At 37.2% G+C, this 17,720-nt stretch overlaps 1 protein-coding gene across 2 annotated transcripts; it reads left to right on the top strand.

The window, feature by feature from the left end:
• The first annotated feature begins 228 nt into the window (after positions 1-228).
• Positions 229-15,117, top strand: LOC139734822 (uncharacterized). 2 transcript variants are annotated; one of them, XM_071645607.1, is made up of 6 exons: positions 229-428; positions 8,609-9,042; positions 10,125-10,223; positions 10,903-11,009; positions 12,914-13,160; positions 14,655-15,117. In XM_071645607.1, exons 2-6 carry the CDS (start codon positions 8,627-8,629, stop codon positions 14,668-14,670), a joined length of 885 nt encoding a protein of 294 aa, XP_071501708.1. In that variant the 5' UTR covers positions 229-428; positions 8,609-8,626; the 3' UTR covers positions 14,671-15,117. The 2 variants fall into 2 exon arrangements, with proteins under 2 accessions (XP_071501708.1, XP_071501709.1); XM_071645608.1 differs by lacking the exon at positions 229-428 and having other exon boundaries at positions 8,556-9,042.
• Positions 15,118-17,720: the final 2,603 nt, after the last annotated feature.

Below are 17,720 nucleotides of genomic sequence, written 5' to 3' on the forward strand. Positions count from 1 at the left end.
TGAATCGTGATATGAGCTCTTGTCCCTGATTGGGGCATGATCTCCAGAAGTGGGATGGAACGAGTTCCGGCGTGAAACCAGACTTCACGTCCGGAGGGGAAAAAGAAGTAGAAAAACAGGGTCACTTTATACTTGTTTAGGTTCACGCTGTTTTACACGCTGGTTCCAAAGTGCATAAAAGCGATCGTGGGTTGCAAGCAGTACATATACATGGAGCTGAAAAGCCAACCTTCTGCAATCCATCAGCTTCATCTCAGGTACCAGAAAAAAATCCGCGGAAATTTTGGGAGACTCATTGATGAAAGTATCCTTTCAAACACGTCAAACCCGGGACCACGCAGCACCATTGACAGGTCATAGGCATACTTGTGCAGAGTACAGTGCAGTTATCTTATACCTATCACAGCACTGCGATTCACCATTCGAACGTGAGTACTATTAGGGTTGTTAAGTTCATATCTGTGCATGTAATTGAGCTCGCTCGGCAGATTCACTGTTAAGTAAAGAGTACTAGTAGTTTATTTCGCCATTGTGTGAATCCATTTTAAACGGACGCTCTCTACAAAGACAAAATTGTTTCAGGGCGACGCGGACGTAATGGACAACCATGTATGGTTTTCTATTATGGTTTTCCATTATGTATATATCATCTAACTCTGAGGGAATTTGTAAAGTGCATTGTAATTCAGAGAGTTAATGAAATAGTGTGTTGAATGGTTACATGACTATAATGTCATTTTTGTAGAAATCATAACTTCGTTTGCACATGGTTGCACATTATTCAGACTTTGAGCCACCATTACATCTTATGGAAAATTAACGAAGCAATATTCTTGAATATAGTTTATAGAATGTAGAACACAGTCACGTCGCAACGCGTCGGTGGGTTATGTGGGTTTTTTGTTTCATTTTTGTTCTTGTGGTTGTTGTTGTTTTGTATTTTGGTATTTTTTTTAGATGAGTAAGAATGAGGTCACAAAACAGCTCACTGCATTCAGCCAGGGTAGGGACTAATACTTATGTTTCAAGTAGAAAGGCGCACTTATTAAAGGGATCATAATTAAAGGGAGGGCGTAGTATTGGCGGGGATCAGGACTGAGCATTACAATTTTTGCAAGTTACTAAGGAACCACTCATGAAATGTTACCGAGCATACACTGCAAAAACAGTGGTGTTAGATTTAACACCACTGGTGTTGAATCTAACACCGGCCGAACTTCAATAAAAGACCACACCATCTGGTGTTGAAGTAACACCGTCTCTGGTGTTAAAATATCCAACACCCATGGGTGTTAAAGGGTGTAAAAATATACCAACACCAGCCTCGGTGTTTTTTTTTAACACTTAAGAGAGTGTTAAGAAGTTGACACCATAATGGTGTTCATTTGACATCCCAACACCAGTTATGGTGTAAGTTCAACACCCGTGGTGTTAAAATATGCCAACACTAGCTTTGGTGTTGCTTAGATTATTGATAAGTTGACACCACTTTGGTGTTCTTTTGACACATAATGACGGTGTAACTTCAACACTATTTGATGTTAGAATCTATACCCCAACACCTGTTATGGTGCTATTCTAACACTTCAAAGTGTTATAAGTTTGCATTATTTGGTGTTTATTTGACACCACAGAAGTGTTGATTCAACGCTTCAGAGTGAGAAATAAATTCCAAGTGATGCCAACTTATTAACAATTTGAAGTGTCGATACCTCGACATCATTTCACACTCTCCACATTCAATCGCACAAAATAACACAGTAATGTAAGTAGGTGAAAGACAGTCGCGTGCTACTAGGTTGATCAAAATATTTAATAAATTCTGTCTGTCTCAACAAAACACAATAATTTTATTACATGTAATGAAAGCCTCATCTCTACAATATAAGTATCAAAATTGAATACCTTTGACCCTTTCAGTTGGTTCTTTGATTATCTATGCAAATGAGATACATTATGGCTATTGTAGGCTAAAATATCAAATTTAAATACTCACTCTGAATACCTTTGGCCTTCTTGGCACTATCAAGTTGAATTTTCAAATGAAATTGATACTAGTATTATATCTTCTTGGCTCCATCATTCAAATGTTCAAATTGAATTGCCTACTCAGCTGTATAATTCAAATATTCAACATAGATCATCAAGTCTGGTTGTAAAATGTTAACATAAAAAAAATTATACTCTTTCTTTTGATCAATGCTATTGCAAGTGACGATACAAGCATGTGAAAGTCGGATCATTTAAATATTCAAATGACACACATAAGGCCTTCTTGGGCCAATATTTTCAACTCGAACTGGATGTAATTGATACCCCCACCTAAAACTTAGAGAGTTAGCTCAATTAACGATATTTTTGTCTGCCTTTTGTTGAAAAAAAAGTACAATGTAACAAAAGTTGTTACCATAGCAAGATTACTCAACAGTGAGATCAGTGTGCGACTCATTTTAAGATTACACTGGTTACATGAGCGAAACCTCAAGTCAAATGCTAGAAAACTGAGGGAGCTCACCCAATTCACAGTACATGTATTTTTTGTTTGATTTTCATTTTAAAAGATGGGTGCCATTACATTAGCACTCTGTGCAATATTTCAGGCCAGATGCTCAGAAACTGAGGGAGATTGCATAATCAAATGTTGTGTAAGTTGTTAATTTGAAAATGTCACTGCCATGATAACACTTTCTTTGACCGATACAAAAGATGACATTTGCACATTAGCGCACTACAGTGGTCACGTGCCAAATTTCAAGTCAAATGCCTAAAACATGAGGGAGTTATGAGTCAATCACAATATCTTCGATTGCTTTGTATTAAAAAAAAAATTAGCATGGCAACGCATTGTTTAACATTGACGAGAAAAGTGTTTTGCACATCTAGAATTTATCTTGTCACAATATACGTATAGGTGTCATATCTCAAGGTTATTGCTAAAAATTGAGAGAGTAAGCTCAATCCACTTGTAGTTTATACGATTCTCATTACAAAATACCATTAACTTGACAACATACCATTTGACACAGGTACATAATACAGTGGTCACATGTGCCAAATTTAAAGTCAAATGCTCAAAATCTGAGGAAGTTAGCTGAATCCACATCGTACTTGTGGATGATTTGTATGAAGATGCTGTTGCCATGGAAACGGATTTATGACCCCCACAAAAAGTGTCTTGCACGATAACATATTATCATAGTGACCATATGTATCAAATTCAAATTTAAATGCTAAAAAAAAGAAACTAAGAGAGCAGCGTGATCCACACAATTTTGTATGATTTGTTTAAAACTGCAATTGCCATGGCAACAGGTTTCTGGACAATCGAATTTCAACAGAATTGATTTAAAACTGAGTAGCTTGATCCACATTCTGTATTTGTAATCTTTATGAAAATTTGATGTTACCATGGTAATGCATTACTCCATACTGACACATGTAAACTAGGACATGTAAAAATTACAAGGTCGTTGTTCAATGTCCCCTGGACTAAAGGTAATCACCTCCTCATCAAAAACTGTCATCGACTAATGAAGAGTACTGCTTCATCAACTGTATATCATCAGTCTCTATCTCGGTTCCTCCATAGAACTGGATTTGGAGTATCTTCACAGTTTCATTGTCACAATGATGATTCTTCAAGTGTCTTCTAAAACCATTGAACGAATCAAATTATGTCCGTACACAGGCCCCCTGGGCGCAATTTATTGTTTGTCCATCACTCAGTCCATGTTCGTATGGCAAACAGTGAAAAAAAAAGCAGTTTCAGTGGGAACTCCTAAAGAATGCATCACTTCATTATCTATTTGAAAGTTTAGATCTCGGTTCACGAACTCGGGGTAATTCCAAATGTCCAAAGGTTGATGAGAGGTTTTGCATACCGTAGACAAAACACATATTTAATGTGCTTTGGACAATGTGTCGAAGGCACTCTGAATGATATCACCAGGGCAGGGTAGTACCAAGTGGTCAACAATGAAGTAATATTGGTACACATGTATGTCATCCTTCTAACGTCCTCTGTCAAGCAAGCTGCATCTTCTGATCTTCAAGCAAGCAAGCTGCATCAAGAGCTGCATCTTCTTCTGCTTTCCCTCTTCAAGTGGTGATCAAAACTAGCATCAGGCTGAAAATGTAAGGAAACAATGAAAAACAAACAGACATTGTATGAATCTATTACAAATAAAAACTGGACAAATTTGACTGTGACCTTTATTTCGATTCCATAATGCAATTTGATAGACTCAGTCATACATAGGCTTAACACATTTTATTCACATTTATGATTATTTTAACAGATTTCAAGCTATCACACACACGGAGGGATGGACTACTCAAAACCATAACAATTCAGGCACCACTTCTGGACAGAGGATAATAAATAGATCTTATTCCATTTTACTTAAAGATCATTATAATTTCACAATCAAAACTCACTTATACCTATTTTTTCTTAAAGAAGCTTTGAAATTTATCACTTTTCTCTTATTCGTGACTGATCAAAAAGCAACTTCAAAATTTTAGCCTACATATGGGGAAGACAATCTTTAAAGTTCAAGGATCGACTTTGAAGCATTCACAAGTAAAGTTCTCGTCGACATCAGGACATAACCCTGACAAAGGCAAGTGCGCAAAAATATTCACAACATCCAAAAAAAAAGTTAACCTGTGAAACATTGAAAAGCAAGTGATCTTAATAAATTACATAGTCCAACAACACAAAAAAAACCCAGAAAATTTCCCTTGACCTCTAATTTCTTTTCTAATACAAAAACAGATCATAGAAAGTAGAAAATGCAAAATCAATTAAACTCGTAAAAATCAATTTCATTTTCAGAATACCAAAGTACTGTGAGTTCTAATTGCCTGTCCAAAATGACTCATAAAGGCTTGTTCAGATATGATGAGACAAACTCCGGCAACATTTTAGTGCACAAATCAATGCGATATGAGATGGTAAAAAACAAACAAATAAACAGATCAAAATGCAACAAAACAAAACAAAAACACTGAGGCAAGAGGAATATATTTTGCCACACAGTGGCAAGAAGTTATGGTGCAATCAAGCTCAAAAGTACAGTGTAAGTGAAGATACAATGTCATGAGTTTATCTTTATCTTATTTTTTTTTTTAGTCATGTGCATTCATTAACATAATGAAAGTGGCGTGGTTCGGCGCACCATATCTGAACACTAAAAATGTCAGGGGGTTTGTCGCATCATATTTGAACAAACCTAATAGTCATGTAGACTTACCTTTTGAAATCGGATAAGGTAGTCTATAGCCAAAGCCACAGAAATCTTGCACAATCCTTGCACCCTGGTTCACAGGTGGAAGCAGATAGAGAAGAAGGAAGGATTTGCAGGTTACTTACATTCTATGCTGTGTTGTAAGAAATGCATGTTATATACAATATATTCTACGACTCATTAACAAAGTACCCAGGTATCAACAGAAATTATCAGTGAATTGCACTGCATAATCAGGGAGCATTAAGTAAAACATATATGATCCTTCATGTAGGATGAACCCATGGGTTGTTGTGTGGCTTCTATAAAAAAAAACTAGAAAAAAAAACTCTTCTTTAGTAGATTTCAGCTACTTATCACAGTTGTCACCAATGACAAGTTTTGTGGAATGCCCCCTGGATTTACATAGCCTTACCAAGTTTCATTCACAGATGATTGTTTTCAACTTGCGGCATGATACGCAAGAAACGATATTGGATGGATAGACATCTACAACATAAAAAAGGGGCTTTCAAAACCTTTAGTATTGTGCATACCCTGACTGCTACCAGGTCTGGTGGTACACTATTTGATGATTGCTCCAAGTCTCATGAATCCACATCAGTTTTCCGCATGTGTTCTCCCAGCAAACTCAACAGCTTGACTGTGGTTTCTGAAGGCTTTCCTCTTGCTAGCTTGACAAGACCTTCCACCAAAAACTGGCCACTGCTCAAAAAAGCTTGGCATCGTTGCCTGGGAGAAGGAGTGAGAAGTACTGTTCAACCTGCAAGTGTAAGGACCATGAACATACATACACGTAATTATCAAGTGGCTACAATGTACAAGTCCGCAAACTGTCAAACTGGTGCGCAAGGTGTGATGCACTGGCTTAGGATTCAAAGTACTGAACATCCACATAACTGCACTAGTGTATTTACTGTATACAAGTGCATGAAACAGATTTATCTGTGTGCATGAAAGATTTGATCAGAACTGCAAACAAAGGGTTTTGTTCAGGTGGCTTCAGATTAATTCAGTCGGTGATTCTATTATATATACCTACTTGAGATATGTATGTTCATAATTTCAAGTTCGTTTTAATTAGCCAGGGGGGGGGGGGGGGCAATAATATCCTGCTTCCAGGTATTCATCATCTTTATGCAGTGTACATTTATGCAAATATTATTTGAGGAGAAATGGAAAAATCAAATGCCATTTTGCAATTGATCTACTCTCATTTTCAAGGTTTTTTAGATAGATAATAAAAGGTCTTTTTGCAATTCTGTCATTTTCAAGATTCTCAAGTGCACTATTGCCAATATCATTAAGTGTTGCAATAACATAAGTATGGGGAAGAGGCATATTCCAGAAGCGATTTTTTTTTTTCAAGAGATTATTTCAACAAATACTACCATCAAAGTAGACGTATATTCCCTCACCTGAATCATGAAAAAAGCGATGATACATGTATTCCATTTTGACTCATTTGTGAAATTTAGGACCAGTTCTCAGACAGAGAACAACTGCCAGTTATTTATAGGGGCTGTGATTCTGTTTCTCGCTACCCTTAAACCTTGAACTCGCACCTTACAATTAGATCTAGTGCACTGTCTTAACATGGACTCGGTGGAAATACCGGTTTTACATGCATGTGACGTCATCAACTTTATAAGAGCATATTCTTATATAATGTAAATTTGTAAGCGAGCGGTTAGCAAACTCATAAATAGTAGTACTCATACTAGAAACTAGTTAGTAGATTCTAACGTAAGATCCACGCGCAAACACTAGCGTCTTATATAGGCCCCTACGTTCCTACGTGTAGCTACTGAAAACATCACGTAACCTGTTGTGATAAACACAAATCGGGTCGGGAGAAGCCCCCACCCAGCCCCTTTAATCGGGTATTTACGCTGTTTTTAGAGCGATATTTGCTACTAGTACCTAGTACTAATTTAAACCTAACAGTTTGGACCTAGAACAGTTACAGTAGGCCCTACAAAAAATATAATAGGCCTAGGGGCTACCAGTATACCTACGAACATGTACAAACCTACGAACATGTACACACAAACATTGTTCGAACTTCGTCTTCGTGCACGTCAGTAGCGGGTCGGGTTCATTGGTTACAATTGATTTGCGCGCTAACAAAGATCCGCACCAGAGCCTCAGAGTTAGAAAACTACATCAATAACAATACAAATTGCCACGGAACCTTTTATATTCAAAATTTGATGATATTTTTAAAATGCAATTATTGGACAAAGGAACCCTCAGCAAAATTCGGACTCAATGCACCGCTGCAGCGCGTTGGTGTTATGGCCTATTATGTATGGCAAACACTATAGGCTACTTAGTATGCTGCGCTACATAGTATACTATGGTATTATGTGCGTGCAAAGACAAAGTTGTCTATAATATGCGATGAAATCCATGAAAATCATGCACATCGTTTATGATAGAAAATAACTGGTACAGGAAATAATTACCTTAAAAGATACTTATCCCTGCTGACAGACTTAGCAAAGTCACCATCATAGATTCAATGTCATTTTTAGCCCCAGACGACATCGAAAACCTGACTATCGCGATGACAGACGTTGACGACTCCGCGCCACAGCAACAAATTTCAGGCATTGGCATGTGTAACCAATGAGATCATCGGACTGCGAACACGTGATCTTCTCTGGTGGACAACTAACACCGATACGGTGTTATTAGTGAAAACCCCCTTTTCATGACAAAACTGTAACACCAGTTGGGTGTCATTTTAACACCGAGAATCTAACACCCAATGAATGAGAGAATGTTGGTGTTAAATTAACACCGAAGGGTGTCAAATTGTGTCAATTTAACACCAAATTTAACACCCACAGTTTGACACCCGGTTGGTGTTACACTTTTAACACCGCATTTTTTGCAGTGTACCAAAGTTGATTTGATGAAAATCGGTTTAGAAATGGCTGAGATATCCAAAGACAAAGTAAAACAAAGAGATCCTCATAAAAGGTGGGTCCTACCTTTTATTTAATAGTATCGCTTGTTTTGGATATCTCAGCCATTTCAAAAACCAATTTTCATCAAATAAAAGTTGAATTCCTCTTGAAATTACACGTTCTTGCATATTTCATAAGAGGTTTCTCATTATCTCACAAAAAAGAAATAGAAACCTGAAGCCAGGCCTCAACCAAAACTATACTTTCCCTTTAAAATCATACGGAATAGCAGAGGCATGCTGGAGACAGCGGCTCAAGGATGGTAAGTGGCCTGTAGTATACAGTAGTAGCTATGTATGGAAGGCTACAAATCCATGCTTGCACAATTTAAGAAATGTCATACAACAATTAGAACAGGGCTATCATTTCCTTTCATGATTCCAGGTAATAACCGTCAGTAATATGAAGCGCACAGTATTCTACCTCATGCTTCTCGTGCTGATGGCACTCATCGTTCACATCGAATGTAAGTTCAGGAAACCTAGCAAGCATAGCCGTCACGGACCTGGTGGTCGATCACCTCACCATCATCACCATCATCATCACGACGGGAGATCGAAGCACGGGCACGGACATCATGGTCACGGTCACGACCACCACCACGGAGTCCATGACTACGGCTATGATCACGGACATGGGGATGGATATTATGACCACCACAGTTTAAGAAAAGATTGGGGTGCTGCTGGCAGTGCTGGTTCCAGTCACTACGAGGCAGGGTACAGACATCGGCGAGACATCATCATCAACGGGACGAATGAAATGAATGAGACGGTTCCTTCCACAAGTTCTCCCGGATGGTGCAGTAAGGTTGTAAGGTGAGACGACTACTGAAGTATTTAACAACTTCCATACAGTCCCCCCCCCCCCCACACACACACACACGGGAAAAAGGCGGAGATGTCAACAACTGTGTGTCTATCAATGGTGTCGATTAGAGTGATCGAAAACTTAGGTAGAATCGTGTCATAAGCATGTGATCATTGAATGATCACATGCTTATGACACCTCGATTCTATTTGGTTCGTGCTCCAAATGCCCGGTAAAAGAATTGTCAGTGCATTTTCTAAGAGTCACAGCAGGTCCCGTAGGTAGTAGCGAAATTTGTGTAATTTTTGTTTTCTCAAACACAAGTCTACACAATGAAAGCTTAAAGGTCCTGTTTACCTTTGGGAGCTGTGATTTAAGAAATGTTAAAGATATCACATTTGTATCACAAAACATCCTATATAACATTTTCGCAATAAAGCCTAAAATATAAGGAGGTATCACTCATTATTTTTCTCAATAAACCATAACTGTAGACAGTTTAGTCTGGAAACATTTTTATTATAAATATCGTTCACATTTTGTATATTTAACGATACTTAACATCGATTATACTGGTTCAAATTTTTACATTGGATGTTTCTATCTCTAACTCACATTTTAGAACTATTTTGAAGCACTAATGCTGGATTTTGTTGTTGTTTTTTTTTAATCGCTGTCCTCAGTTGAAAGTTCAAGGGAAACATTGTAGATCAATAATTGTTGTAGATGATTTTCTTTTCTTCATAACAAAACAAATAAGCCATCACAAACAATGCGCATGTAACGGGATATTAGAGTAACTAAACAAGGAGGTGCTGTCCCGTATTAATCATCAGTCACCTGTTTGAAAACAAAACAAGCAAAATTTAAACGATTGTCCCGATGCCATTGTCATGCTTGTCGTATTATATCTTCAATCAAGTTTCGTCCTTCCTGTTATTGACGCGGTGTTTTTGTTTATCAATTCTGAATAAGGTCCACTGTTATATCTGATAAATATTCTTCTCCCACCCCTCACATCATCATCCCCTTCCATCACCTCTTTCTCCCCCCCCCCCCTTTCTCTGTCTTTACAACATACATTGTACAGCGTCACCACAACTTTTGCCCAGTCCTTTCAAAAGTCACGAAAGGTTCCTGCGATTGTCAAGTGCGGCTGGCTGCACCTCGCCAAGTGCAAGGTTTACAGGTAAGTTCGTCTGGTACCGAAATCAATGATAATGGTTATGCGTTTTCTTTCCTAATTTTCTCTGAGTTCACCACTCATGCAAGGACGTCCTTCATGTTGATGGAAATTAGGAAGCTCAGAAGAATCTTGAAGAGCACTGAAAAAAAAATGCTTAACTAAATAGTTTTACATAGGCCTACTTGAAATTCAAGATCATGACAAAATAAAATGATAATGATGACGACAACAATGCATTGCTGATACTGCTGCTGCTGCTGAAACAATGGTAATAGTTGTGATGATATGATAAGAATAGTACTATTGATGGCATTTCATCAGAATGCCGAGAGAAAGGGCATTTTCCTTAAACACACAGCTGAAAATGCGACAATGATGTCAAATGTCATAAAACAAACAAAGCAACAGAGAGACCAGCAGCAAAAACAACCAAAAAAAAGACAACACTGGAATTAATTGTTATGCTGGTTTTGTTTCATTTTTTTCTTCCCTCCTCCCTCTCTCCTCTTTCTTCCTTAACCCTCTTTTCTCCACCTCCTAACTATCTAGTATATTTCCGCATGCCTATCCATCCTTCCATCCATCTATCCATCTATCTATCTATCTATCTATCTATCTATCTATCTTCATCTATCTCTCTTTAATTCTATATGTTTTTGTGTATCAATTTCACTCCTCACAGGATCGGCTACGAGCTGGTGTATCGCCAGGCGACACGGGTGGTTTACGCCAAAATCAAGAAGTGCTGCCCGGGTTTCATGGAGATCAATGGCATATGTGAACCAATAGGTCAGTCGATCCATCGTAGTCCGTATCAATAACAGACACCACTGATCAATACATGCATATGACTTTTATTGAGTGTGTGTATGAGGGGAGGGGCTTGGTTGTTGTTATTCATTTTTGATAATCATGGTGAAGTTGGTTGCTTCATGGAGATGCAAACCTATCCCGAGTAGTAAAAAATTTTGTTGATTCGATACTAAAGGGTGTGTACAGTTCTGGTTGAGGTGAGGATTTAGCTTTTAACGTTTTGCGAGATATTCAGAAACCACTCTATGAGATGTCAAAGAGGATGCAATTCTAAGGGGAATAAAAAGTTTATTTGATGAAAATCGGTTTTGAAATGGCTGAGATATCCAAAAACAAGGTGAAACAAAGAGATCCTATTAAAAAGGCGTGGCCTGTTGCCTTTCATTATTATCATTTTTTTTTTTGATATCTCAGCCATTTGAAAACCAATTTTCATCAAATAAATGTTGAATCCTTCTTAAAATTACATGCTTTTTCATATTTCATGAGAGGTTTCTCATTATCTCACTTAGTAATGTTCAAAACATGAATCCCCACCTCAACCAGTACTGTACAGTCCCTTTAATGTTGCATAAGACGGAAGTGCGTCATAAGTATAAAAGCAAACTATCAGTTTGAAATTTAAAGAGATAATGATTCATGTGGGAGCACCATTGTACAACATCGGTGAGGCTGTAGATTTGCGTCTGAAACGGACAGACTAGTCGACTTCGTTCCGACGCGCTTATCATTGGACGATACATTTTGTTCCAATACATCAATCATCATTTTTAGGTTATACTGGACCACTTTTAAAGTAACCAAATAACACTTGACAGTACTGTATGTGTAGGGCCCCTGAGAATAACAGTGTTTGTAGCTACTGACAGAGCTACCCTACTTAAACAAAACATATAAATAAATAAACTAAACTAAATAGCCGAGCATACTATCCCCATTTTAGGGCTTTCGTGAAAGTCATAAACTCTCCTTCCTCCATTCTTTAAATTTGAATAGCAGCACTGCTATTACTAATATTTGCTTTCTACAAAGAATTTTGTGTTATGAACCACAAAATCGCATTCATGTTATATAATACCAAACTATGAATCCAGCTTTAGGAAGAAATAATAGTCCTACTTATCATGTCAAAGAGAAAATCGATCTGAAGGAGACAATTTGTGTTTAACCTATACAACTGTTATCATTGCATCTCATTAAATAGCATGCTTTACTGCAGACATCCTTTAGTACACATTTCCCACGCACTGTCTTCCTAAAGCTGGATCCAGAGTTATTATATTATATAACTATATCAGGACTCGATATTGGCGGTGGCCAGTGGCCCGGGGCCACTAAACATTGGTGTAGGGCCACCAAACTTTCAAGAAGCATCTCTTGTGGCTCTTTCACCCAACGTGGTTTCAAATTAGAATCCTCTTTCTCCTTTTATTTATACCGCCACCACATTTCTTTTTTCCGGCCACCCAAATTTAAAATGCAATAATTACTGGCCTGAACGGGCCCCCAGAAAAGCAAAGATACCAATATTGATATTAATAATAATAATGATAATAATAACAATCATAACAATGATAACAACAATAATAATAATGATAACAATGATAACAACAATAATAATAATGATAACAATGATAATAACAATATTAATAATGATAATAATGATAACAGTAGTAGTAATAATAATAATAATGATGATAATATTTGTTTCGAGCCTTGTGTGTATATAATATCATCTTTTTATATCGTTTAGCGCCTTTCGTTGCTCCCTTGGCTTGAAAAACATAAAACTGTAAGAAATACATCTTACCGACTCGAGATATCACAAACAAGCAAATAAAGATGAAAGCATACATGCATGCTTTTTTTTTTAATTTCAGGGGGCAGAACGACACCACCTGCACCTACCACCACGGAGATGCAACCGACCACGCCCGACATGACTGCGACAACGACCGCGATGATGACGACGACAGACGGTATTCCCGATGACTACATGGAAGTTATGGACGACAAGATTCAAAAGTTGGTGTCAGCTATCATCGTTCTCCTTCTTCTAATCGTGACCGTTGCCTCCATCGTCGGATGCGTCATCTACATGTGCAAACTCTGCCACAAGCACAAACAGTAAGGATACCCAATGTATGCCTTTTACTCTTTAAAGTACAATTTCAGCGAATACTCTTTACAGATAGCTCGAAAACGGTGATATCATACACATACGATGATAACAGTGTCATGAAAAAGAATGAACAATTCTAAGATTAGAAAGTTACCGTCACCAGTCCTTTTTGGGTGCATTTGATGAAATAATGACGTTTTCGCCGTTGAGTTTTCCCAAAAATATCTTTAATTAGTTTTTTTTTTTTTTTTTTTAATCTTGTTTGTGGACATGACGCCATTACAAAAGCTTTGAATATTTCAAATCAAATAGAGCCGTCATAGAATAAACTGACAAATATAAAGAGAAAGGGATGTAGTTGCTAGACTCTAAACAGACAAACACAATTTTCTCCCTATAATAACATTTCGTGTAATCTGTTGAGAGAGGTCTTACGTAAATGATGAAAATTGTACCAATTTCTCATTAAGAATTGATTTTGTGTGTGAAGTCCGAGGCAAAAGTTGCATTAGTGTTTGAGATTCGGTCATTATTCATCACTAACTTTACATCCCAGACATACACTGCTACTAAACCCAAGGGAGAAAACTCGCTCTCCTTCGCGCGAAAGAATGGACATCATTGTCAAATGCTTCTGGAGATAACAGGAAGAACAAAACTATTTAAAGATTTCTTCACTTGAAATTCTTTTACATTAAATCTGCTGATGATATCATAACTTCATTATAATTCTTTTTCCGTATCATTTTGCCAGCTTCTTTATGTTTCCTCTTTTTTGTAATCTGCGAAAATTTGAGAGAGGATAAAGCCTTATACCATAATCTTATGACGTATACCACTGCATAGTAATTTCAACTATTAACAAGTAGACAAACACAAGAGGGAAAAACCAAAAACCAAAACAGCCAGTCGTTCATTAAAATTGGAAAGGAACTGGTGTGGAAGAAGGTTCTCCGAATGACTAAAGGGATGTTCTGATATGAGCACAAGAGGGCGTTTCGCTCTACGATCGAGTTTGGATGTGAAGAGAAAAATAATACTCGACGGCCTACAGCCGGTTTTACAATGGGGGTGACATATTGAAACCCAAAATAACACGCTATAGCAACTAAGAAATGATATGTGGAATCTGATGACATCGATCATTTGTCATGCTTGTTTGTAATTTGTCTGTCCGTCTCTTTGTTTGTTTGTGTTTTTTTTTTGGGGGGGGGGTTGTTTTGGGGTTTTTTTGGTTGTTTTTTGGTTGTTGTTGTTTTTTTTTTTTTTGTTTGTTTGTTTGTTTTTTGGGGGGGGGTTACCTAGAGGATATTGATTGCTCTTGACTTTCTAATACCGTGTTCTCGAAACTGTCAAACGGGGAATAAACAGACAAACGGAATCAACAAAACCAGATGTTTTCTCCGTGAACGATTCGAACTTATTTCAATATCAAAATGTATTCGTTTCTAACGTCATGTTGACCTTGTGTGTGTATTTTCTTCTCTTCACTCCAACAGGGCGAGATACGTCTAACACCATGGTCATGCCTGTTTCGTGTCCAACAATCAAAGACTGTAATGAAGTTCCAGCTGCGAAAGAAAGTATAAAACCAAAAAAAAAAAAAGTGTAAATTGGCACCATCTAATCGTGTCAATGATCATAAAAGTATAGTACTAAAAAATGAATGCAAGAAAAGAAAATGAGGGTAAATTCAGAATCCGTTAGACTTCGTACACAGAATTTACATCCTTTCAAATAAATGGTGCAGAAGTTTTGGCGATATGCAATATTTTATTGCTGTAGCCGAAATCCTCAACTTGTCTATCAAAGACAGAAGAGATAGAGAGAATAGAATTCGTTTTCATTGGCGAAAATCAGGAGGGTCTTATTTAGGAAGCTCGTATTACACGAATGCAGTCCATCTGACATGAATGAATTTGTATGGCATGAATTCTTGGATGATTTACTGACACAATCAATTATTAGGGGCAAATATGTGCATTGTATTGATAAACGCGTAAGTGCTCGAACAGATAAACATAAACTTTTACAATGATTGTGACATAGGTATTTGAATTTGTTTCTGAAAAGATACACAGAAACTTTTACAATTGTGACATAGGTGTTTAAGTTTGTTTCTGAAAAGGGCCTTACAAGTGAAGAGTTTGTTTGCAAAAACCGGTAAGTCCATTTTTGAAGATTTTGAAGTACGGTCTCTGTAATAAAGTACAAAATAATACCTTTTAAATGATATTTTGGTCACTGTAACATACAAAGGTACATTTTTGAAGTTATGGTCAGAAGAAGCAAAAATCTTCTTATTACTCTCTTTATTTTTCTTGAGCTTTATTCGCAAATATCTCCGTTTGGCAAATATGGACTTATTGGTTTTTGCGAACAAACTCTTCAAGTGTATTTGTAGGTTTTATTTTGTTTTGTTTCGTTTTTCTCCCTGTCAGTAAGTTAATCATAACCCATATCATCCTTGGATGAGAAGGTAGTTTGGTATCATCTTGCAGCATCTTTATATCTACTATGTGTTTGCAATACGTGTACATTACACTGTAGTATCAGGACTCAGAAATGCCATAACTCGAGGGAAGGGGGCCAGAGATTCACACCCTTTTCCCCTCCTGCGTTGATTAACGTTCGTCCTGTTTCCTATACGCTGTAAATATAATCACCTGTTCCGACGCAATGTGCGGACGATATGTCACCTGAAACCGCAATATGACTGATAAACTGTCAGTACGAGGTATTATTTCTCTAATATGTAAGGACTGTTATTTTTGTTTGTTTGTTTGTTATTTGAGGTGTGAGCTAAAAGGAGGATAAAAATGTTTTGAAAATAGAAAGCAGTACATTGAAAAAAAAAATGCAATAAAAACGTACGTCCCTGTTAAAATCACATGATGTCAAACACTTTGTAATGCCAAGCATGACAGAAAGTTGGGTTTGTGATCGTGATGAGACATTTTGATCGAAGATAGACGCTATCATGTCGGAAGAAGCCCCAAGAATCCAAAGATAACGTTTCAAGTCAAAATAATGCGAGACTCATAAAGATTCCTGTCTCTTCTACCACAGAACCCCGCAAACGGTTTCGCAAGCTGTTCTGAAGCAAGGTTCCACCTCCCTGTGGAACCGCCGAATTTCTTTTTTAGAAAGTCCGCCCACACGCTCATTGAGATCTTCATGCTATAATTGTTACAAGGGCTTGTTCCCCTACGTCCATGTCATGATAATATCTAGGATACCTTTACCTAATATAGAATCAATATGCCAACAACTCGAATGGTAATATACCGTACCTTGTGCGTTAACCTTGTCAACGGGATCCACCTCACCATCCGTTGTCTACTATTAAGGCAGCGGAAATCAATTAAATAGGCCTATTCTATTTTTCGACAGCTCCTTTTTGCAAAAACAAAGCAAAGAAAAGAGAGGAGACTCATTAGCTTTATAGTGAATCGTTTCATTATGGATATAATTATATGATCGCATATAAATGATATATTTCACAACTTTTATTTGCATTAAAAAAAATAAGTATAGAGAGGGAGAGAGAGAGAGAGAGAGAGAGAGAAAGGGGGAGAGAAAGAGAGTGCCAAAAAGCAATATAGAGGGTGAACACAACTGAAAAAAAGTACTTTTTGATCCATCTCTTTCGTAGAGCTTCTCTTCTTAATGGTATGAGTGTATACGAGCTTACATAGTGATAGTCTCATTATATGTGGCAAGTAAAAGGGATTTCTCTCGAAAGAATATTACAGCTTTCAAATTAACTGAAATCATCGTAGATATAGGTGGTCGAGTGTTGATAACTGACCTAAAATGGTTTAATAATGACATGTGAATAGTAGTCATCTGCGGTTGTTTTCAACAAAATATTTTGACCAGAAATGATATATATAATGTAATAAAGAAAATATCGGTTTATAATCATAGAACATTCGTAACTTGAATTGCTTGTTGTTCCATACATACATGGAATTGTTTTGTGAGTATTGTGTATTGTGAGTATTGTTGCAGTGGTGGAAAATGATGTTGTTGGTCAGACTTTATTGATATGCTTCGATGTACTCAGTGAGAAACATTAGTGAATTTCCATGTATAGCGCCAACATCGATAGAGTGAGTGGGTTTGGATTGGAGAGTTGCCTAGATTTAAACAGGGACATGCTACTCTTTAGTCACAGCTTACTTTAAACTGACACCATAAATTGGACATAAGAGAAATGAAAAACGGGAGAATCTCCCTAAAATCGAGCATGAAATAAAATAAGAAATTTAAAGCTTGTTATGTTTCCACGAAACAATGATCTGAAAGATAATCACATTACATAATATTCAAATTGAACCCGGCGATGACGTCATCGTCTCAGACAGTTGTCCTGTACATACAAATAAATAGTACCATTTGTGTGTGGGTGTGTGTGTGTGTGTGTGTGTGTGTCAATGAGCTGCAGCTTCCTTCCCTTCGATACTAGGCCATGACGACAAAATCGTTACAATCTTAACGCAACGTGATGTGATGGCTAGGGTTTTGTTCTTCTCCTTTAATTTGTTATAAGATTTTTGTTT

Source organism: Diadema antillarum, unplaced genomic scaffold (assembly GCF_040938485.1).
Source record: "Diadema antillarum isolate AM-2024a unplaced genomic scaffold, OU_Dant_1.0 seq00000549_RagTag, whole genome shotgun sequence".
NCBI classification, from domain to species: Eukaryota; Metazoa; Echinodermata; class Echinoidea; order Diadematoida; family Diadematidae; genus Diadema; species Diadema antillarum.